General features: G+C 41.1%; 1 protein-coding gene across 1 annotated transcript in view; it reads right to left on the reverse strand.

The window, feature by feature from the left end:
• FXYD3 (FXYD domain containing ion transport regulator 3) overlaps nucleotides 1-23,208 on the reverse strand; it is a 72,270-nt gene that overhangs the window by 12,901 nt on the left and 36,161 nt on the right. Inside the window, exons 3-6 of the mRNA XM_033963405.1 lie at nucleotides 21,131-21,163; nucleotides 14,855-14,878; nucleotides 11,350-11,424; nucleotides 533-569 (exon numbers count right to left, since the gene is read on the reverse strand). Coding sequence (XP_033819296.1) covers nucleotides 533-569; nucleotides 11,350-11,424; nucleotides 14,855-14,878; nucleotides 21,131-21,163 — 169 coding nt within the window. The remainder of the gene's footprint in view (nucleotides 1-532; nucleotides 570-11,349; nucleotides 11,425-14,854; nucleotides 14,879-21,130; nucleotides 21,164-23,208) is intronic.

Below are 23,208 nucleotides of genomic sequence, written 5' to 3' on the forward strand. Positions count from 1 at the left end.
CTGATATAAGCAGGTGCACAAGTAGGGGGGCAGGATTATATTGAAGGGGCAAGATGTTTCACATTCCCCACTCCACCCTTCTTGTTTTTTATAAGTTCATACCTCTTACCATTAATGTAGTTTTTCCAGAAATGGAACATGGTCAAACTCGCAGCTAACTCCTGCTGCTCACCTGGTTTTGTAGGAGTTTCCTACTCCTAGACCAAAGATTGTCCTGCCAATGTTCCTTCTCTCCCTACCTATCCATCAGATATTAACACAAAAGAATAGACAGAAACACACCCCAAGACTGCTATTCAGACATATGGCTGACACTAATTAGAGCAGGAGTTCTGAACCCAGTCCTCAGGACATACTTAGCCAGTCAGGTTTTCAGGATATCCACAATGAATATTCATGGATAAATCTGTATGCACTACTTCCATTCTGCAAATCTATCTCATGCATATTCATTGTGGATAACCTAATAACTTGACTAGCTAGGTATGTCCCAAAGACTGAGTTGAGAACCCTGAAATAGTGTAAAACCCACCTGTTCTTCTGGTTAAACTTGCAACGACACTTGCCACCTGAAAACAGATAAATAATTAAGCATATAGCAGCAGTGTTTAATCGTATTGCTTATGTATTTATTTTATACTATTTTTTTCAAGGTGGAGTATAATAAAACATTCATAATACTGCATATTTTTTAAAAAATCAACTTATGACTGAAAGATTAGGTTTTTACCTTGCAAATCTTCTTTCAGATAGCAGACATAGGATTCTGTACAGTAGCTGTTGCTTCCCACTAGTCACAAATCTGCAGAAGGGTGTCACTCCAAAACTCTGAACAATTCCTCTTCTATAGTGGAGAACAGCTTTCTCTTCAGTTGGTACCAAAGCAATAATATCCCAGTCAACAGACTGGCCAGTGACTGGCTATATTGCTGCCAATATTCATTGGGCCACTAGCTAGACAGACCAACTTAAAAAGGTCTGTTTTGGATACTGTCAGGCTCATTTTCAAAAAACACCAGAAATAGTTTTCAAGGGTGATAATGAGGAGGAACTGAAAAATCTCGGTGTATCTGAAAGACGTACTAAGCCAAATCGACAAATTAAAAAGTGATAAATCACCTGGATTGGCTGGTATACACCCTAGGGTACTAAACATGAAATGGCAGATCAGCCATTTCATGTTTAGTACCCTAGGGTGTATACCAGCCAATCCAGGTGATTTATCACTTTTTAATTTGTCGATTTGGCTTAGTACGTCTTTCAGATACACCGAGATTTTTCAGTTCCTCCTCATTATCACCCTTGAAAACTATTTCTGGTGTTTTTTGAAAATGAGCCTGACAGTATCCAAAACAGACCTTTTTAAGTTGGTCTGTCTAGCTAGTGGCCCAATGAATATTGGCAGCAATATAGCCAGTCACTTTAGTGAACTATAGCCAGTCATTTTAGTGAACAGACCTGTGGTTAAAATCGTCTGTAATACCTGAAGATTGGAGGGTGGCCAATGTTACGCCAATTTTTAAAAAGGGTTCCAGGGAAGATCTGGGAAATTACAGATCGGTAAGCCTGACTTCAATGTAGGGCAAAATGGTGGAAACAATTATAAAAATTAAAATTGTGGAACACATAGGCAAACATGATTTAACGAGACAGAATCAGCATGGTTTCAGCTGAGGGAGATCTTGCCTCACCAATTTTCTTCACTTCTTTGAAAATGTGAATAAACATGTGGATAAAGGTGAGCCAGTTGATGTAGTGTATCTAGATTTTCAGAAAGCTTTTGACAAAGTTCCTCATGAGAGGCTCCTGAGAAAATTAAAGAGTCATAGGATAGGTGGCAAAGTTCAGTTGTGGATTAGGAATTAGTTATCTGATAGAAAACAGAGGGTAGGGATAAATGGTCATTTTTCTCAATGGAGGAGAGTAAACAGTGGAGTGCTGCAGGGCTCTCTATTGGGACCGGTGCTATTTAACTTATATATAAATTATCTGGAATTAGAACGACAAGTCAGGTAATTAAATTTGCAGATGACACTAAGCTGTTCAAAGTTGCTAAAATGCATGAAGATTGTGAAAAACTTCAGGCGGATCTTAGGAAATTGGAAGACTGGGTGTCCAAGTGGCAGATGAAATTTAATGTGGACAAATGCAAAGTGATGCACATTGGGAATAATAACCCAAATTACAGTTACCACATGCTAGGGTCCACCTTGGGGGTTAGTGCCCAAGAAAAGAATCTGGTTGTCACTGTAGACAATACAATGAAAACTTCAGCCCAATGTGTTGTGGTGGCGGCGGCCAAAAAAGCAAACAAGATGCTAGGAATTATTAAAAAAGGGATGGTTAACAAGACTAAGAATGTTATAATGCCTCTGTCGCTCCATGGTGTGACCTCACCTGAAGTATTTCATTCAGTTCTGGTCTCCTTATCTCAAGAAAGATATAGCGGCACTAGAAAAGGTTCAAATAAGAGCAACCAAGATGATAAAGGGGATGGAACTCCTCTCGTATGAGGAAAGACTAAAAAGGTTAGGGCTCGTCAGCTTGGAAAAGAGACGGCTGTTGGGAAATATGATTGAAGTCTACAAAATCCTGTTTGGAGTAGAACGGGTTCAAGTGAATCAATTTTTCACTCCATCAAAAATAGATGGCTATTTTTTTTAAAAAAATCTTAATATCTCCAATCCCTATATGTTTGCTACCATTTATGGACAAATATCCTTTTAGGCCACTTTACGATTACTTAAAGCCACTGCCATTAGCATTTCTACATTCTATAGAGCTATTAATGAAGAACTATTTGAGAGGAGGCACGTTCCTCTATGGTTCAACAGTTCTACTGATATCCAAATTCCGGCTGAATTCCGAAAAATATGTCAATCAAAAGATATTTTGATTCTCTCACATCTTACCATCAATGGGGGCTAATTTCTATAGGTGAACTTGAACATATTCTAGATTATCACAGTATAGATACCAATTTATGGCAGAGGATCTTGGTTCCACTTAAGTCTTTATTATCTAATAATAAAGACTGGTCTAACTAATTTCTCAAAGACTATAGGCCTTTTATTATCAGGAAACAAAAGAGCATCAAAACTATATAAAATCTTAAGAGTGTGAGGGAGAAAAAGATATTCCCTTTGATAATATGTGGGCAACAGATCTAAATGAAAACCCAAGAGTAATAGATTGGAAATCCTTCTGGGCATTCTCAGCTAGACCTACTATGTCGGCATCTATATGCCAGTCTACATTTTTCATTATGCATAGAGCTTACTGGACCCCTGCTAAAATAGCTCGACTTCAGAGCTCTGTTGGTCATGCCAACAGCAACCTGGGACTCTAATACACCTCTTATATGAATGCCCTAACTTACAAGTTTACTGGTCAGACATTTGGTCCAAAACCTGCTCAATTTTAAACATGAATATTAATGAGTTGCCCATGTCATATAAATCAATCATATTGCATTCCTCTAATCCAGATATAGCAATACCACCGTTATATTAAAAAATATTTGATTACATGATTGCCTTAGCTATCCACCATATTGTTTCCAATTGGAAAAACAATTCTAGGCTTAATTTTTACGAATGGTGGACTCAAGTTTGTGTCATCAGAAAGTATGAGGAAATAATAACATTTAAACAAAATAACATAGCCAGATTCACAAAAATTTGGACCCCTCTTGATGAATATGTAAGGACTCATGTAAATCCTAATTAACTTTACTTTGTATATTAACTATACTATATTTTGCATATTATTATGTATATTTTGGTATCTGCAGCGTGGAGGGGCATAATCGAAAGGTACATCTAAGTCTTTTTTCGTCTAAGTCGCAAGTCATCCAAAGTAAAAAACAGCCTAGGACACATTTTCGAAAAATACGTCCAAGTTTCAAGTTTATTAGTTTTAATATACCGACCATCAAACAAATATCTGGCCGGTTAACAATAAAATTTAAAAGATAGGAAGAATAAAAAATTAGAGAAATAATAATTTGGTATATTAAGTCTATAGTGTGAACATAAATATTATTAAACAAGACAAACTAGAGAGTGGGGGTAGATGGGAGAGGAGGGGAAAAGTTACATATTTAAGAAGAAAAAGGAGATAGTGGGTTGGGATAAAACATACAGGGTTATTAAAGCGGTTGGTTGCTGGAATGAAAAGGAAAGATGATGAGTCTAAACACTAGGAAATGCATCACAGAATAAGAAGGTTTTTAGGCCTGTCTTAAATTTATCTAAACGTTGTTCATCGCAAAGTTGTTGTGGTAGGAGGTTCCATAAGGTTGGAGCTGTTACTGCAAAAATTTTTTTGTTTCAAAAATCCTCTAACTATACGTTCTGCCAATCTGATCATCCAAGTTGCTAAATAGTCCATCTTTATACCACATTTTTGTCCAACTTTTCGTCCAAGTCAGAAACGCCTAGAACAAGCCTTGTTGGACGTGGGAGGGGTCTGCAAAGTGATAGACTGAACACCCAGACATGGCACCTAAATAGTGGGGTACCTTACAGGGCACTGCTGTGAACTTCACAAAAGGGTGCCATGTCTTCTCCTCACTACAGCTCATGACTATAGGTCATGGTGAGCTCCCAAACCACATCCAGAATCCCCTAGACCCACTTATCTACCACCCCAATAGCCCTTATGGCTGCAGGAGCCACTTATATACCAGTACAAAAAGGTTTTGGGGGTGTATAGGGGAGTGCACATGTTTAAGTATCAATGCAGTGATTACAGGGGCTTATGGGCATGGGTCCTCCTCTCCATGGGTCCCTAACCCACCCCCAAGACGGCTTAAGCCACCTCTGTGCTGGACGACATAGAACATGACGGCAGAAAAGGGCCACGGCCCACACTAATGGCCCACCCCCTAACTACCTCCATGAAGAGATCCTACATGCCAATTCCATCTTTTCTTAAAATCTGGCACACTGCTGGCCTCAATTACCTGTTGTGGAAGATTATTCCAGCGATCAACCACCCTTTCGGTGAAGAAATATTTTCTGGTGTCGCCATGAAATTTCCCATCCCTGATTTTCAGCGAATGCCCTCTTGTTGCCGTGAGTCCTTTAAGGAAAAAGAGATCCTCTTCCATCTCGATACGGCCTGTGACATATTTGAACGTCTTGATCATGTCTCCCCTCTCTCTGCGTTCCTCGAGTGAGTACAGCTGCAACTTACCCAGTCAATCCTTGAGACCTGAGACCATCCTGGTGGCTATTCGCTGAACCAACTTAACTCTCTGCACATCTTTTTGATAATGCGGCCTCCAGAATTGTACACAGTATTCCAGATGGGGTCTCACCATGGATCTGTACAACGGCATTATGACCTCGGGCTTACGGCTGATGAAACTTCTACGGATACAGCCCATGATTTGTCTAGCCCTGGATGAAGCTTTCTCCACTTGATTGGCAGTCTTCATGTCTTCGCTAATGATCACTCCCAAGTCACGTTCTGCTACAGTCCTTGCTAGGATCTCACCATTTAGGGTGTAAGTCCTGCATAGATTTTTGCCGCCATGGTGCATGGCCTTGCATTTTTTGGCATTGAAACTTAGTTACCAAGTCTTTGACCAATGCTCCAGCAGGAGTAGGTCCTGCGTCATACTGTCGGGCATTGAGCTTTTGTCGGGCACTGTACTTTCATCTGTTGTGCGGTTGCCTACTATGTTGCATAGTTTGGCGTCATCGGTGAATAATGTAATTTTACCTCGAAGCCCCTCAGCCAAGTCTCTTACGAAGATATTAAATAGGATCGGGCCCAAGACCGAGCCCTGCGGCACTCCGCTGATCACCTCTGTCGTATCAGAGAGGGTACCATTTACCACTACCCTCTGAAGTCTACCTCTAAGCCAGTCCCTAACCCATGCGGTTAATGTTTCACCCAGTCCCATCGAACCCATCTTGCTCAATAACGTGCGATGTGGGACGCTATCAAACGCTTTGCTGAAGTCCAAGTACACGATGTCCAGGGACTCCCCTATATCCAGCTTTCTTGTTACCCAGTCAAAGAAGCTGATCAGATTTGATTGGCAGGACCTTCCCTTCGTAAAACCATGTTGATGGGGATCTCGTAGATTCTCCTCGTTCAGGATCGTATCCAATTGGCGTTTGATTAGTGTTTCCATAAGTTTATTCACTATCGATGTGAGACTCACCGGTCTATAATTCTCAGCCTCCGTCCTGCATCCCTTTTTGTGGAGTGGAATGCCGTTAGCCATTTTCCAATCCAACAGGACTCTTCCTGTACTTAGGCTTTCCTATGCCAGGCTGCCAGGTGATGATGGTCTGAAGGCTGAATTTTAAAGGTGTGATAAATGATTTTTATGGGGTTGGGGGGGGGTCGGTGATCACTGGGGTAGTGTGTGGAGGTCTGTATTATGTGTTTGCAGTGCTTATCTGGTGATTTTATGTGGGTTTTGTGACTTAGACCATGTCAAGCATGTCCAAGCACCAGGACTGAATATCTGGGTCAGTGTTGTCACTGGCTAATAGTCAGACCTGTGGCTGGTTAGTTTGACAGATAAAGCTAAAACAGTCATTTTGATGTCCTAACTTTATGCACTTAATTGGTTAGTGGACTAACTGATCAAGTGCCTGCTTCACTCAAGCTCTTTCCATGGACCACCCCAGGACTAATCAGACAGTGCCACATCGGTTAGAGAAAATAACCAGTCAGTGCCATTGAATATCAATAGCTAGCTCACTGAGTGTGGTATAAGTGGGCAAAAGCCTGTCCTGCTTAAGACATGTCAAATATTGACCCCTTAAGATTCCTTAAAATTATCAAAATGAATAGCTAACCTAAAATTTAGAATCATAATGTTTTGGTGAACTTTCAATGGAAAACTTAGGTCCTAGTTCATCTGAAAACAGGTGTTCAACTAGGTTCCTAAATTTAGGAGCTTGGCTCCCCTCCCTTTACGCTAATATCAGCTTTTCTGCCTTTACAACATCACCAGGAAAAGGAGCAGAACCTAGGAATGGAGCCCAAGACTGCTGCTAAATTACTTTCAGTGAATTCATCTACCTCTCCAGCTGAGCCCACACCATCTTAACAAAAAAACTCTCAACTAGGCCTGTACCAGTACACTGATCTTGACCACTGCTTTCGTGAGAGACAAACCTTAGGGAAGTAAACCAAGTGATTCAACCAGTGTAAAGGACACTTCTTCCCGTCTACTGCTGTCCCTTGCCTGTTCTCTTTTCTCTTTACCATTGCTCTGAAACCAATGTACATATTTTAATTACTAGGTGAAAGACAATTTCCAGTTTAAAAAATTCATCTGCATTGCTCTCCACTTTGTGTTCTTTCAGAAACTACAAAGAAAAGCCAATATCATTTAATGCTGCCCTGATTCATTTATTTGCAAAGCAATACTACACTTAAATCATTCTAGTTTAATACCCTGGATGCATCATTTCAAGTTTATTAAAATTTGATGGAACGCTAATCATAATTCTAAACGTTTTACAATATATAAAGGGGAGGACATTTAACGTACTTAATATTGACTGGGACATATGACATACTTGAAAACGAGGAAAGTGGGAGAAATATAAATTAAAAGAAAATAAAACAAATAAGGGAAAAAAACAGAAGGATGGTGAAGAAAGCCTTGATAGAGAGATGATGTAAAAGGGATCAATTCAGTTATCAGCTAGGATGGACCCTGAGGTCATTTAGCATTCAAATGAATCTTTAAAAAGGAAGCATTTAAGGTTTCCCTTAAATTTATCTAAATTTTGTTCAGCCCTAATGTATAGAGGTAAAGAATTCCAGATAGAAGGGGCTGTGATTGCAAATGAAGTAGCCCTGCAAGTACTAATAATTTTTAAAGATGGTATGTAAAGAAGGTGTTGAGATGCTGATCTTAAGATTCTCGAGGGATGAGGAGCTTATGAATGAAGGCAGGTTCGTTGGTGTATTGGGTTTTAAGAACATAAGAAGCGCCATCTCCGGATCAGACCTTCGGTCCATCAAGTCCGGTGATCCGCACACGCGGAGGCCCTGCCAGGTATACACCTGGCTTACCCTATAGCCAACCATATCTCTATATGCCTCTCTCAAGGAGATATGCATCTAGTTTGCCCTTGAAGCCTAGGACTGTCGATTCTGCAATAATCTCCCCTGGGAGAGTATTCCAGATGTCAACCACTCTCTGTGTGAAGCAGAACTTCCTGATATTAGTCCTGAACTTGCCCCCCCCCTTAGCTTCATTTTATGTCCTCTTGTCAGTGTCAAATTGGACAATGTAAATAATCTTCTCTGCTCTATTTTGTCGATTCCTTTCAGTATTTTGAAGGTCTCGATCATATCCCCACGCAGTCTCCTTTTCTCAAGGGAGAACAATCCCAGTGTTTTAAGTCGATCCTCATATTCCAGTTTCTCCATACCCTTCACTAGTTTAGTTGCTCGCCTCTGCACCCTCTCCAGCAGTTTTATATCCTTCTTTAGGTAGGGAGACCAATGTTGGACGCAGTATTCCAAGTGGGGTCTGACCATTGCCCTATAAAGCGGCATTATAACTTTCTCCGATCTACTCGAGATTCCTTTCTTTATCATGCCCAACATTCTATTTGCCGCTGCCGCGCATTGTGCCGACGGCTTCAGGGTCCTATCTATCAGTACACCCAGATCCCTTTCTTGTTCACTTTTTCCCAGAGTTGCACCTGACATTCTGTACTCATATTCCTTATTTTTACTGCCTAAATGCATTACCTTGCATTTCTCCACATTGAACTTCATCTGCCATTTCTCCGCCCAGTTTTCTAACCGACACAAATCGCTCTGGAGTTCCTCACTGTCCTCCTGCGATCTGATTGCCCGGCAGAGTTTTGTGTCGTCTGCAAACTTGATGATCTCACTGGATGTTCCGTTTTCCAGGTCATTGATATAAATATTAAAAAGGATCGGCCCAAGTACCAAGCCCTGGGGTACACCACTAGTCACTTTCTCCCAGTCGGAGAACTTCCCATTTATGCCCACTCTCTGCTTCCTATTTTCCAGCCATTTTGAAGGAAAGCAGAGCAATTTTATATGTTATTCGATGTGGAATTGAGTAACCAATGCGCATTATTTAACAGGAGGGTAAAGTGATCAAATTTCTTCTTATTCATAATAATTTTTATGGCGGTGTTTTGTATTAATTGGAGACTTCAAATGTTTTTTGACAGATCCCTTTGTACAATGAATTACAGTAATCAAGCTTGCTTATAATAAGAGAATGAATTGGGATGTTAAGGGACTGAGGATCAAGAATGTCTGAAAAATCTATCTCTTGTCTACAATCTCACTCCTTGACATTGTAAATCTCACTGTTTTGGAATGGTTCGCCCTTTGCATTTCTGTTATTTAAGAGACTGCAACTCACACAAAATCATTGATTCCTAGTTACTTTTAAGATGCTGCTTGAATTTTTTGCACTTAACTCATCACGCTCTCCACAGTGTTCTGTCCTATACGTATTGCCAAGCTGCACACCCCCATGACCCCAAGAATACTCTGAGGTATTTCCAAGGAAATTTCCTAACCCTTCCTTCATTTAAAAGTGCATGTTTTCAGATAATGTGCAAAACAGCATTGGTATATGCAGCTCCTTTTTCTATGAAACAAGCTTCTGGGTCAGTTTAGGATGAAGACCTTTCAGCATCTTTCTTTTTTTTTTTTTTTTTTTTTAAGTTCAATAATTTTTATTAAGTATTTTAAAGGATACAAGAATCATTTAAAGTACATAGAAACAAAATAAAGCTTTCTGTATATAAAATATATAAATCTATGTTTAACTGTATAGGAGCAAAGGCTCCAATTATTAAAAATGTATGTAAGGGATATATAAGATAAAGATGAAAGAGAGCAGTAAAGAAAAATGAAAGAGAGGAGAAGAAAAGACCTTTCAATGCAAAAATTTAAGGCAGGCCTGGCTTCTTTTTCAAATATTCCCAAGCTGAGATGCTTCTAACCCTGTTGTGCTTGTGCTGCAGGAATCATCAGTTTAATAACCCTTCTAAACCGTCAATGGACATTAATAACATTTTACAAATGTCTCCCCTTCTATCAAGGCTAGCCCGGGAGAAGGGGGGGGGGGGTAATGAGGTGAGGCAGTGTGTTGCAACAAGAGTGAAATATAAAATCAAAATACATACATACAAAAATAAACATATTTAGGAAAAACATAGTAACATAGTAGATGACGGCAGATAAAGACCCGAATGGTCCATCCAGTCTGCCCAACCTGATTCAATTTAAATTTTTTTTTTTTTTTTCTTCTTAGCTATTTCTGGGCGAGAATCCAAAGCTTTACCCGGTACTGTGCTTGGGTTCCAACTGCCGAAATCTCTGTTAAGACTTACTCCAGCCCATCTACACCCTCCCAGCCATTGAAGCCCTCCCCTGCCCATCCTCCACCAAACGGCCATGCACAGACACAGACCGTACAAGTCTGCCCAGTAACTGGCCTAGTCCAATCTTTAATATTATTTTCTGATTCTAAATCTTCTGTGTTCATCCCACGCTACTTTGAACTCAGTCACAGTTTTACTCTCCACCACCTCTCTCGGGAGCGCATTCCAGGCATCCACTACCCTCTCCGTAAAGTAGAATTTCCTAACATTCTAGGAAAGTTAGAAGTTGGCAGTGCTGGATTGTTTTGGTTGGCTATTCACTTTTGTGTGCTTATTTCTTTTTAGTTCTTTGATAATCCCTTCTTTTTTATCTAGGGTTTAAATTGTCCCCCTCCTTATAATATGCACAATTTGTAGTTTAGTTTTTCTATTGTGTCATATTGTGTCTTTTATCTGCTTTATTCTTTTTCTGTTCTTTTGATTTATGTAAACCACTTAGATACGCGTTGACTTTGCGGTATATTAAACAGAACTGTAACTGTTTTGTTTCAGACATTTGCTATTTGATTTTATGAGCGTGATTTTAATGTAAACTGTTTAGAATAAACTTTGCTGTTGTATAGGTGGTATATAGGTATCATGAAAAAGATAGAAACAGTTTCTCTAGATTTCTATGCAAATAGGAGCCATAAAGAGAAGACGGTGCTGCTTGCTGATGGACTTTGGCACCCTTTTCCAAAGGTTCTGCTCTGGCCCCAGCATTATAAGCACCAGCCCTGCCTTCTCTCAAAATTACATTTGCATCACAAGACAACCGTATCAGCTCAACTTTTCTGTTCTGAATTCCCCACATGATGCCCAAAGGTTCATCTTGTAGCTAAAAAAAAACCTTAGTTTTATAGACCGAGTCATCAACCAAGAGGAGCTCCCACAGCTGAACTGAAACTCATGTCAGTTGTATCACTTGCTCTCCCATGTTACTTACTCAGCAGAACAATGATCCCCAGGACACATAGGATAGCTGCACAGATCAGCCCAACAACTCGCAGGGAATAATAATCTAGAAAGAGGAAATGGCAATCTTTAGTGAGCAAGAGATTGACATAATAAAATAATGAAAGTCTACTACTACTACTACTTATCACTTATATAGCGCTGAAAGGCATACACAGCACTGTACATGTTGACATTTATAGACAGTCCCTGCTCGGAAGACCTTACCATCTAACTTGGACAGACAGACACGACATGGGTTGGAAATGCAGAAACCAAGGTGAAAGGAGTTAGGAGTTGAAAGCACTCTCAAAGAGGCGAGCTTTTAACTGAGCCTTGAATACTGCCAGAGATGGAGCCCATCGTAAGGATTCGGGCAGCTTGTTTCAAGCATATGGCGCAATAAGGCAGAAAGGACGAGCATCTAGAGCTGGCATTTGAAGAGAAGGACACAGATAAGAGGAGCTTACCAGCTGAGCAGAGCTCACTGGGGGGATTATATGAGGAGATAAGTGAAGAGAGAGAGTGAGGGGGAGCCAAAAGTGCAGTTGTAGGTCAGTAAGAGGAGCTTGAATTGTAGTCTGAAATGGATGGGAAGCCAATGAAGTGACTTTAGGAGAGGGGTAACATGAGTATATCGGCTCTCCCAGAATATGAGTTGTGCGGTCGAATTCTGGGTTTATGCCCCAAGGGGGTGCACAGCTGGCCACCCTCCAGTGTTCTCCCTAGGCTGGCAAACTGCGTCTCTTTAGCTACTTGAGTGCCACCGCCGCCATTGGGAACAGGCCGATGCCAAGTTCTCCCTGCTTTTCCCTGTGGGGCCGACCAACTCTTGCCACCCGCGTCAATTCTGACGTCGGAGAGGACGTTCTGGGCCAGCCAATCGCTGCCTGGCTGGCCCAGAACGTCCTCTCCGACGTTAGAATTGACGTCGAGTGGCGACAGTTGGTCGGCCCCGCGGGGAAGAGAAGCGGGGCGAACTCGGCGCCGGCCTGTTCCCGATAGCGGCAGTGGCAGCCTATTCCCCAGTGGCGGTGGCAGCATTTTCCCAATGGTGGTGGCATAGGGGAGGGCAAGGAGAAAGAAAGAAAGGGGGGGCACAGGGAGCCAGGAAAAAAAAAAAGAAAGGGGGCTGGGTGAAACAAAGAAAAATGGGGCACGGAGAGAGAGAGACAGACATACAGAATGAAAAGGGGTATGGAGAGAGAGAAAAAAGAAAGAAGGGGGCAGGGTGAAACAAAGAAAAAGTTTGGGGAGGGAATGAGGTCTGGAGGAGAGGAAGCATACAGGAGGCTGAAAGAAGGGAAGAAATATTGGATGCACAGTCAGAAGAATAAAGTGCAACCAGAGACTGATGAAATTACCAAAGGTAGGAAAATGATTTTATTTTCAATTTAGTGAGCAAAATGTGTCCGTTTTGAGAATTTATATATGCTGTCTATATTTTGCACTATGGCCCCCCCTTTTACTAAACCGCAATAGCGTTTTTTAGCGCAGGGAGCCTATGAGCTTCAAGAGCAGCGTGGGGCATTCAGCACAGGTCCCTGCGCTAAAAACCGCTATCGCGGTTTAGTAAAAAGGGAGGGGGAATATTTGTCTATTTTTGTATAGTTGTTACTGAGGTGACATTGCATAAAGTCATCTGCCTTGACATCTTTGAAAACCCGCGGAATATAAATGATAATTAACATTTTCTCTGCGTACAGCGTGCTTTGTGTTTTTACACACGCAAAATATCTACCCGATTAAAAAAAAATGAACCCCCCCTCCCAACAAGTGCCCCGAACCCACCCAAAAATTTGCCCCGCAGCTGCCATTTTTAATTATGGCAGGAGGGTTCCCACTCCCTCCTGCCTAAGGTCCCACCCAAAAAACTAATGGCAGTCATTTCTTTTCTGATCGGCAAGCCCAATCAGTGTTAAAAAATTGTTTAGTGAATCGCTGCCCTCCAAAATTTGCATGCCATTTCCCTCATTTGCATGCACGGATTGGAATGGAATCCCTACACACGTTAGTGAATCGGGTTGGAGGGAAATCGGATCGCAAAGGGCTCGCAAACCAATCGGTACACGATTGGTTTGCTTTGTGAATCTAGCCCGAAGAGTGAAGAGTCCCTCTGTGGCTGTAAAGGCATGGACTCTGATCCCCAGTCTCTCCAGTCCTTTTCTGACTGTTTTGCTGGCTCCTGATCAGTAACCCTCTCTGGGTAGAGTGCGCTGTGGGGGAGCAAACCCCCTTACACAGCCACAGGCAGGCATTTAGACATTGCAAGAAAATGCAATGGGAGAAGATGTATCCTGCATCCTCCCCAGGCAGAGCTGCCCCAGGGCAACTGGAGAGCTCTTGAGCACTGCAAAGCTTCCAAAATCAGATAAAGAACCCCAAACCTAACCAAACTTTTCAGAGCAGATCAGAAAGATGCCTTCCAGCTCATATGCACAAGGAAAAAACTGAAGAGGCGGAGCTGAAAAAATTCTAGAGGATTCTTTCCACACAGCTTGGGGTTAGGGTAAGTTAACCTACTTGTTAGGACTCGTATGTCCTGTGCACCAGAATGATTTTTGGTGATCTAGGCACATAAAAGAGTAATTGTCAAAGTAACTGAATAACATGCCTTTAAAGTTATGACTACACACTCAGCAGTCCATTTTGATTGCATAACACAGCTGCAAATTCATGTCAAATAACTGGATATGTTTTTGAGCAGCAAGTGTGCCACTGCTTATCAGTCCCTTCCTTTTCCAAAGAGATTAACAATCTGGACATTGAAAAGGATTGAACTTTGGAAAAATAGTCTGGCTCTGCAAATGTAAAATGCAAATATTCGATTAAACAGTGTCATCGTGGAACCTTATCTTCTACCTGCCAGCGATATCCTGACTGGTACGCACAGGATATACAGTATGTAGCTATTCATCTTAGAGACAAAAATGGACCATTAGAAAGGTTTTCTAAACTAAATCAGGTTTCATTGTCTTCAAGCCACAGACAGAGCGACAGGCCTGGGAACTGTCTCTTTCTAAATGGGTCAAAACAAAATTAAGGTTTTACTATATTATCTTATGCTTTTAAACAAAGTACATTTACAGTCATAAATTACACTTAGCCTGAAGGATAAACTGAGGTCAGAGTGAGAAACTTTATATCTCACAATGTCTGATCCTTAGCAAATCAGAGCCCAGAGCTGGGACAAACACTGGCAGGATGCAATAAATGCATGGATAATTTTCAAACCAACGCAGTTAGGCAAAAAGTTTGGGATTGCTTTTCCCTATACACATTGGATCAATTCTGGAAAAGGTAAAATAGACTCATTGCTACCTCCCCAATCTAACTCTGTCTGTGATCCTATCTCCTTTTCCCATGAGTGTTGATCCCTATATACAGGGTAGGTAATTTTCAGACATTCTATTCCCTGGATACATGGCTTTTGAAAGACTGCCCTCACTCATACTCAGAGAAAGAAAGTGTGAGGTAAATAGAAAGCAGGCTCTTACCATAGTAGAATCGGCTATCTTTATCTGAAAAAAGGAGATGGAAAAATAACAGCACAATTACTGGGAGTAAATAATGAAGTGAACTTAAAATAGTAGATGATGGCAGATAAAGAAAGACCTGTATGGTCCATCCAGTCTGCCAAACTCATAGCAAAAAGGTATGATGAGATTGATACCACAAATATATTCTTGGTCTTGATTGGTCCTTGCCATTTCAGGGCACAGACTATAGAAGTCTGTTCAGCACTGGTCTTGTTCTCCAGCTACTGAAGCTGTCATCAAAGCCCCAAATATGTCTTCCATGATCAGGGCAAAGAACGTAGAAGTCTGCCTGGCACTGGCTTTGCTTCCCAATTGCTGCAGTTGCCTTCTAATTACCATAAAGTGTGTTTAGTTCCATTCTTTCCATACAGGATTTTTTTGTGTTTATCCCACATTTTAAAAAATTCCATTGCTGTTTTCATCTCTACCACCTCTCATGGGAGGGCATTGCAGATATCTACTACCCTTCTGTGAAAAAGTACTGCCTGCCTATTCCTGAATCAGCTTAAAGCCATTGCCCCTCCCTTTCTGAGAATCCAGCAGGTAGCCCAGACCATTAACAGCTCTGGACCGTCTACTCCAACAAATCTGACTCCAACCCTTGCAATCTGTTCTACCAGTTTGGTATGCAGGACTCTGCATACAATAAAGGCAAAGTATGCAAATATGTCTCGTGTATTTATCACAGATATTCTAAAATCCAAACTGGCTGTTGGGAACCACTGTTCTAGTGACAATATATGTGCTGGAGTAACTGCAGTCTTTGTAGGCTCTGATCATTTTAAAAAAGAAGGATTATTATTTATTCATAAAATATAAATGTTATCAAATGATCATTTAATATACTATAAATAATAGGTAATGTTGGATATGTTTCAGTTAAACAAAGTCATCAATTAGATAACTTTATAAGGTATTTATAGATACCAACATTCAGAGGACATGCTGTCTAAGTTTAGATACCTATATTCAACTGCATCTAGAAACTTAAATTTTGGACTAAAAGGTATTTAAACTACAGCTGCCTTAATCCGATGGGGCTGTCGAATTTCAAGCGTGCAGCAGTAGAAACCAGTGCTGAGCTCCTAATATTCCCTTGACCTTGTCCTGTCTCTTTTTAAGGCATCTAAAATTAGGCATTCATGACAGATTTTTTTTTTTTTCTTTAAATTCAAAAGTTTAGGTACCTGTCAAAGTGAGGCATGTAAAAAGCAATTCTATAAGAGAGCATCTGTATTTATATGCACACATAAGTGCTAGCAGGACACCGAAGGACTATTCTGTAAAGTTGTTTATATGTAAGATATAGTAACATAGAAGATGATGGCAGGTGAAGACCCACCTGGTCTATGTAGTCTACCCAACAATGAAGAAAAAGCCTCACCTGCCACTCTGTGCAGGTTACATTTCTTCATGATCAAATCACAAATAAGGCAGCAATATGCCACAATACCAACCAATTATATTTGACACAATCATGGAAGAGTGGTTTCATAATTTTGGTTGCAGCATAGTTACATTCATTGTTAATACTTGATTAAACCAGCAATCCAATAATACTACAAACTGACCATTTTACTTGCTATCCTTGCTATTCTTGTGTCACAGATCACAGAAGATTGCCTAGCATTGGTCTTACTTCCCAACAACTGGAACTGCCATCAAAGTCCATTTTGGCATTTCAGATATCTACTACCCTCTCTGTGAAAAAGTACTTTCTGACGGTCCTCTTATGTCTACCATCCTGTAATCTCAATTCATGTCCACTAGTTCTACCACATTTCCATCTCTGCAGGGCCGGTGTTAGGGGCGGGCAAACAAGGCAGCTGCCCTGTGCTCCACTGCTCCAGGGGGCCCCCAAGGTCCGGGCAGGGCAGTTCCTATAATGAGGCCAACTGAGGCAACAGCCTCAAGTGGCACTCTGGTGAGAGTGGCATCTTGCTGCCGGCCAGCATACCTGCTGGTCAGATCTCTCTGCCATATCCCTTCCCCAGCATCTACTCCTTTTATCCCCCCTCTCTCCGCCTGCATCTACTTTAAATTTGCTGTAAAAGTTGCTGGGTGGTGGCAGCGACTCACAGCACTGCACTGTCACCAGCCCCAATGCCTTCTCTCCACTGCGGCCCACCCTCTCTGACAACGTCCTATTTCTGCTGAGGAGGGCTGCAGTGGAGAGAAGGTGCCAGGGCTAGCGGCAGGACAGCACTGTGAGTCGCTGCTGCTGCCTGGCAAATTTTACAACAAATTTATGGTAGGCACATGTGGGGGGGGGAATAAAAGGAGTAGATGCTGGGGAAGGGCAGAGAGAGCCGTTGGCAGCAAGATGCCAGTCCCACCAGATTGCTGCCTAGAAACAATGCCCATCCTGAGAAATGTTGGATTCGGAGGAGGGGAAGAAGGCAGAGAGGGAAAGATATTGGACTTAGGGGAGGGAGTGGAAGGAGGGAGAGATGTTAGACTCAGCGATGAGGTAAGGGAAGGAGGACGGGAAGAGGAGAAGTCAAATTTGAAAGGGAGAAATGGACTTAGGAGAGGGTAGAAAGGGTTAGAAGGAGGACAAGGAGAGGTGGCAGAGTGGGGTAGAATGGGGACAGGGAGAGATGGATTGGAAGAGAATAGACAGAGGAGGAGAGGGAGAGATAGGCATAAAAGGCAGAGAGGATGAAAGGGGTTCAGGGAAAAATGGCAGAAGGGAGAGAAAGGGATGGATGGACTTGGTGTAGGAGCAAAATATGGAGAGGGCAACACTGGGAAAGATTCAAGGGAGGGGGCAGAAGGGGGAGGGAGAGATGAATGACTTGGAAAGCAGAAGAGAGATGAACAGCGAAAGATGGAGGAGAAATGGACTCGGGGCCAGAAGGGGGGAGGGAGGAGAGATATCAGATTTGAGAGGAGGGAGTGGAAAAGCATGAAAGAGAGATTTTGGACTTGTGGGAGGGGTAGAGATAGAAAGGGAAGGAGGAAGGAAATGCTGTGTTATGAGGGTGAAGAAAATGATAAGTAGGGGAGATGCTAGAAATGATGGATCCATGTGGGAAAGTTGCCAAGGAGACGAATGAGTATAGAGATAAAAATGTGATAATGGGAAGCAGATAAAAGGGAATAGGAAGATAAGAAATATGAAAGCTAGAGAATGAGAGAAAGAGATTGTCGATTAGATAAAAAGTAAAAAGAAATAACGATGTTCCCTCTAAGCTCCGCACCCATGCACCTTTTGGTAGCAGGCCACGTAGCCGCTCAATCCCCGAGGAGAGAAAAATAACAGACAGGAAATCCTGGTAAGTGTTACGAGAAAACAAGGAAAACAGAAACCAGAGACTGGGACCACAATTAGAAAAAAAAAAGCAAAGGTACAAAAAAGAATTTTATTTTCTGTTTAGGATAAAAGTAGTGTGGTAGCTGTGTTAATAAATGTTAATAAATAAAAATAGAAATAAGGTGATTTTTTAGTGGACTAATTTTAATATCTTTTTGACTAACTTACAGAGACCAAAACCACCTTTCTCAGGTCAGAACAGGATACCATAACAGCAGTAAGCTGTCCTGACCTGAGGAAGGAGATTTTGGCCTTTGAAAGTTAATTAAAAAATGTATTTAGTCCAATAAAAATGTATTATATTTTCCATTTTTGTTTTATTTGTATTGATTGGAATATATCAGTTTTTGGAATTTGCATTTACTATCTTTATATATTGCAAAGGAACATGCATTACTGTTGCACTGTATGCAGAGTCTGGCTTCTTGAGGGTTCAGTTTAATTTTTATTTCTATTTTAGTTTGTGGCTACTTATTCTATAATGGGTTAGGGTATGTGTTTTACATGTGTGAAAGAAACATGGCTTCTGCATGTGTGAAAGAAACATGGCTTTCAGTTAGAATTGGTGCTGGCATGGTATGTTATGCTTTTGAAGGTCTATTTGCAAGATTTTGTCTTATGTCGCATAATAGTTGGTAGTAGAGAGAGTTTGGGCTCCTTCTACGAAGCACGTTAGCGGGTTTAACGCGCATGACTCTTCATCACGCACTAACCCCCACGCTAGCCAGAAAACTACCGCCTGCTCAAGGACTCAAGGGGAGGCGGTAGCGGCTAGTGCGGCTGGCGGTTTAGCACACAGTATTACGTGCGTTAAACCGCTACCGCGCCTTCGTAAAAGGAGCCCTTTATGTTGCTATCAATGATTTGCCACCAAAATTTGTATGTTGAATTCTAAAGTGAAACAAAGGGCACTGAGCACTTTTTACATTATGGGCTCCTTTTATCAAGCCAGTCCGTTCACGTGGCGGCCCATCAGTTCCAGGACCTGTATAGTAGCCCTCTATCTATACCTTTCTATCCCCTTTTCCTTCAGAAAATTATCCAATTCCTTCTTGAACTCCAATACTGTACTCTACCCTATCACGCCCTCTAGAAGCACGTTCCAGGTGTCCACCATCCGTTGGGTGAAGAACTTCCTAGCATTGGTTCTGAATCTGTCCCCTTTTAATTTTTCCAAATGCCCTCTCGTTCTTGTAGTTGTCGAAAGTTTGAAGAATCTGTCCCTCTCCACTTTCTCTATGCCCTTCGTGATCTTGTAAGTCTCTATAATATCCCCTCTAAGTCTCCGCTTCTCCAGCGAAAAAAGCCCCAGTCTCTCTAATCTTTCAGCATATGAAAGGTTTTCCATACCTTATATCAAACACGTCGCTCTCTTCTGAACCCTCTCGAGTATCGTCATATCCTTCTTTAGGTACAGCGATCAATATTGGACGCAGTACTCCAGATGCGGGCGCACCATCGCCCGATACAATGGTAGGATAACTTCTTTCGTTCTGCTTGTAATACCCCTCTTGATTATTCCTAGCATTCTATTTGTATGTATATTAGTAATTATTAAATATTTAAACAACAGTGTAAAATCTTTCCTATCCCCCCTTTCCTCTAGTCTATAGTATACAAATTTAGGCCCTCAAATCTATTCTCATATTTCTTTTAGTGTAAACCCCAGACCATTTTTGTTGCTTTTCTCTGGACCACTTCAAGTCTTTTGATGTCCTTAGCTAGATATGACCTCCAAAACTGAGCACAATACTTCAAATGGGGCCTCACCAACAACTTGTATAGGGTGAGGGGCATTAACACATCTTTTCTTCTGCTGATTCTACCTCCACTGCCTTGTCATATTGTTTTACTGCCTTAAGATTCTCAGATACTGTGACCCCCAAATTCTCTCTAATGAACTGTACTTATCAGTCTTTCACCCCTATCTTTGAACATCATTTGCATTTCTATACCCCAAATGCATCACACTGCACTTCTTTGCATTTGATTTTAACTACTGACATTTGATCCTTTGTGGGAGGGTTTCCAATCCTGTTTCTTTTATGAACACTTTTTGAGTCCACCCTCACCTCCTTAGTGACAGATGGGTTACACAATCATAAAACTAGGTGCAATCATCAGAAGAGGGACCTATGAACATAAGAATATAAGAATAGCCTTACTGGGTCAGACCAATGGTCCATCAAGCCCAGTAGCGCGTTCTCACGGTGGCCAATCTAGGTCAAAAACTGGCCCAAACCCAAAGAGTAGCAATATTCCATGCTACCAATCCAGGGCAAGCAGTGGCTTCCCCCATGTCTTTCTCAATAACAGACTATGGACTTTACCTCCAGGATCTCCAAAGCTCATATATTTTAATATCTTGTAACACTGATCCTTTAAAAATATTTTCCTCAACCTAAAAAGATTCCACTGAGCCAACATAAGAACTATCAAAAAAATAAGCAGGTATCCTTAGCCTGTGCTCTCTTATACATCAGAGCACTGGAGATACTTGTGATGTGTCTCACAGCACGCAAGTACAGATAAATTTGATAATATGAAAGGGAAAAATGCTTGGCAGCATCCATGCTCAGGTGATGTTAGGGTAATGTTCAGAGCTCCTGGTAATTCAAACAAGGGTAGACATTCAGCCTTGCCCACTGGAACAGAAAGGGAAAATACTTATTGAGTATCTGATTAAGATAGGGCAGTATATCAAATGCCTATAAACATAAACCCTACACAAAACATTACACTTGTGCTTCCTAAAGCTGGCTTTGCAGTATGATCTCATGTTTATTTGTCATGGACATCCTGAAAACTCAACTGGCTGTGGGTATGAAAATCCTGTATTAATCTATGAATCTTACCTTTTATGAAATGATCATATACATATACAGTAGTATAAAAGAAAGGGGGTTAGAGCTACTTACCTTCAGGGTCATTAGCATTCAGGACTGGAAGAACTGAGAAAGAAAATTCAAATTAAAGTTAAATTATGGGATTGAACTAATATAATAAGGACCAATGTTCCACATTTATCTATATCAGATAGTCCAAGTGTCCTGACACTTACTTCTCAATGCCCTGCTAGACTCCTGCCTCAGAGTGCCCAGTAACCTGAGGACAGAGAGGAGAAGCAGCACCTCAGCTTGATAAGAATAACATTTATTTTGGATATCCAGAAACCTTTCTGGCTGGGGTTCTCACAGGTCAGGTTTGGGAATCACTGCCCTACTTATGTATTGTACTGTATGTGCACAAAGATCTAACAAATATAATAGCTTCCTGTTCATGTTCTGGACGTAACATTTAGGGCCGGATTTTACAAACGGCACCAATAGTAGTGTATGCCTAAAAAAACAGCCACTGATCGCATGTCAATCATGCAACAATGCTGTTTGTAGAATCGCAGCTACCTCAAACACATGTGCCAGAAATAAAAGCCAAGGTTTTGAAGACCTATATTTTTGGTGTATATGTTTAATTTGAATTGCATCTACAGAGGCACATAAGAATGCCTAAGGTCGTTTCCGATGTTAACCATGCCTACTTAGACCATAGGTGTTCTAAGGTGTCTCCATAGACATGATAAAGGTGCCGTTTTTGTAGGTGTCTACATTTTTTTTAATGATTTTTTTAAATCATTTTTTAACAGCTTTGCCAATTAAGTTAGGGCTGGTATGGTGCCTACCGGCACCTAACTTAAAGCGCCATTTATAGAATATGTCCTTTACTGTCTCAGTAGTATATTTGTTGTTGGAAGGTTGTTCTTACTCAGTGTAACCTCCTGCCCCCAACAGAAGGCAACAAAAAAAAAAAATTTTCCTTAATCATCTGACAACACAGCATAGTTTTCTAAATCAGTTTTTCACGCTGATTGCAGATCTGTTATTAGTTTTTTTTTTCAGTCATGTAAACTTTTAAAGTTATGACTAATGTTATTTTATAGCGTTTTAGCATATAGGGTTTTAAGAATTACAGCATCAACTTAAAGAAATGTTGCAGTATCTTTGGTCCAAAATCAAATAAGCACACAGCATAGCATAATTACTGGACTGTGTCACTTAGCAACCAATATTTCTTCAAAAATGCTTAGAGTATGATTTCTTTTTGTGAGTTGTGTCTGGATTGTCACGGCACTACATCCAGCAGTAGTCGGCTATCGTACACTCATTCCAGAAACCTTGGTAGCGACGCTCCATTAACTGAATGTCCTGGTGAAACATTCTCCTTGCTCGTTACTCACCATACCAAGAGTTTCCAGAAAAAAGTCAAGATGTGAGTCCAAAAAGAGTATTTTTAATGACATGTGACAGCTAAGTTTATGATATGAATCAAGGAGATTCTGAATTCCTTCCTTGTATGAAGGAGACTTATGGTTGCCCAGAAAGTTTTCCACTAACCACTTGAATGCCTCCCAAGCTTCAAGCTCAGCTGCTGTGAGTAATTGCTTAAAATCTTCATCCTGCATAATGGACTTGATCTGTGGGCCTATAAATATCCCTTCCTTCAATTTTGCAGTGCTGATTTTTAGAAATTTCTTAACAAAATATTGAAAATCTGGCGAATATGCTTTACCCATGGCCTTTACCAGGTTCTTTATCAACCCCAGTTTGATATGAAGAGGTAGAAGAAATATTTAATGAGGATCCAACAATGGCATAAATTTCACACTGCTTGTCCCTGGGTTATATGTATCCCTCCGCTACCAGACACGCTTAACATAATGTTCAGCTGTAGTTCTGCTATCCCACAAGCACAAGAAACAGCAGTATTTAGTGAATCCTCCTTGCATTCCCATTAGTATGCCAATGACCTTCAGATCACCACAGATGTTCCACTGGTATGTTTTATAACTGATTGCTTCTAGTAAATTCTTCATATTCTCATAAGACTCCTTTAGATGAGCAGAATGGGCAATTGGTATACTTGGTTTAGAATTTCTGTTGTGCAGTAACACGTGCAGTAACACTGCCTTCAAGCTTCTCTGTGAAGAATCAATGAAGAG

This window comes from Geotrypetes seraphini, chromosome 11 (assembly GCF_902459505.1).
Source record: "Geotrypetes seraphini chromosome 11, aGeoSer1.1, whole genome shotgun sequence".
In the NCBI taxonomy this organism is placed as follows: Eukaryota; Metazoa; Chordata; class Amphibia; order Gymnophiona; family Dermophiidae; genus Geotrypetes; species Geotrypetes seraphini.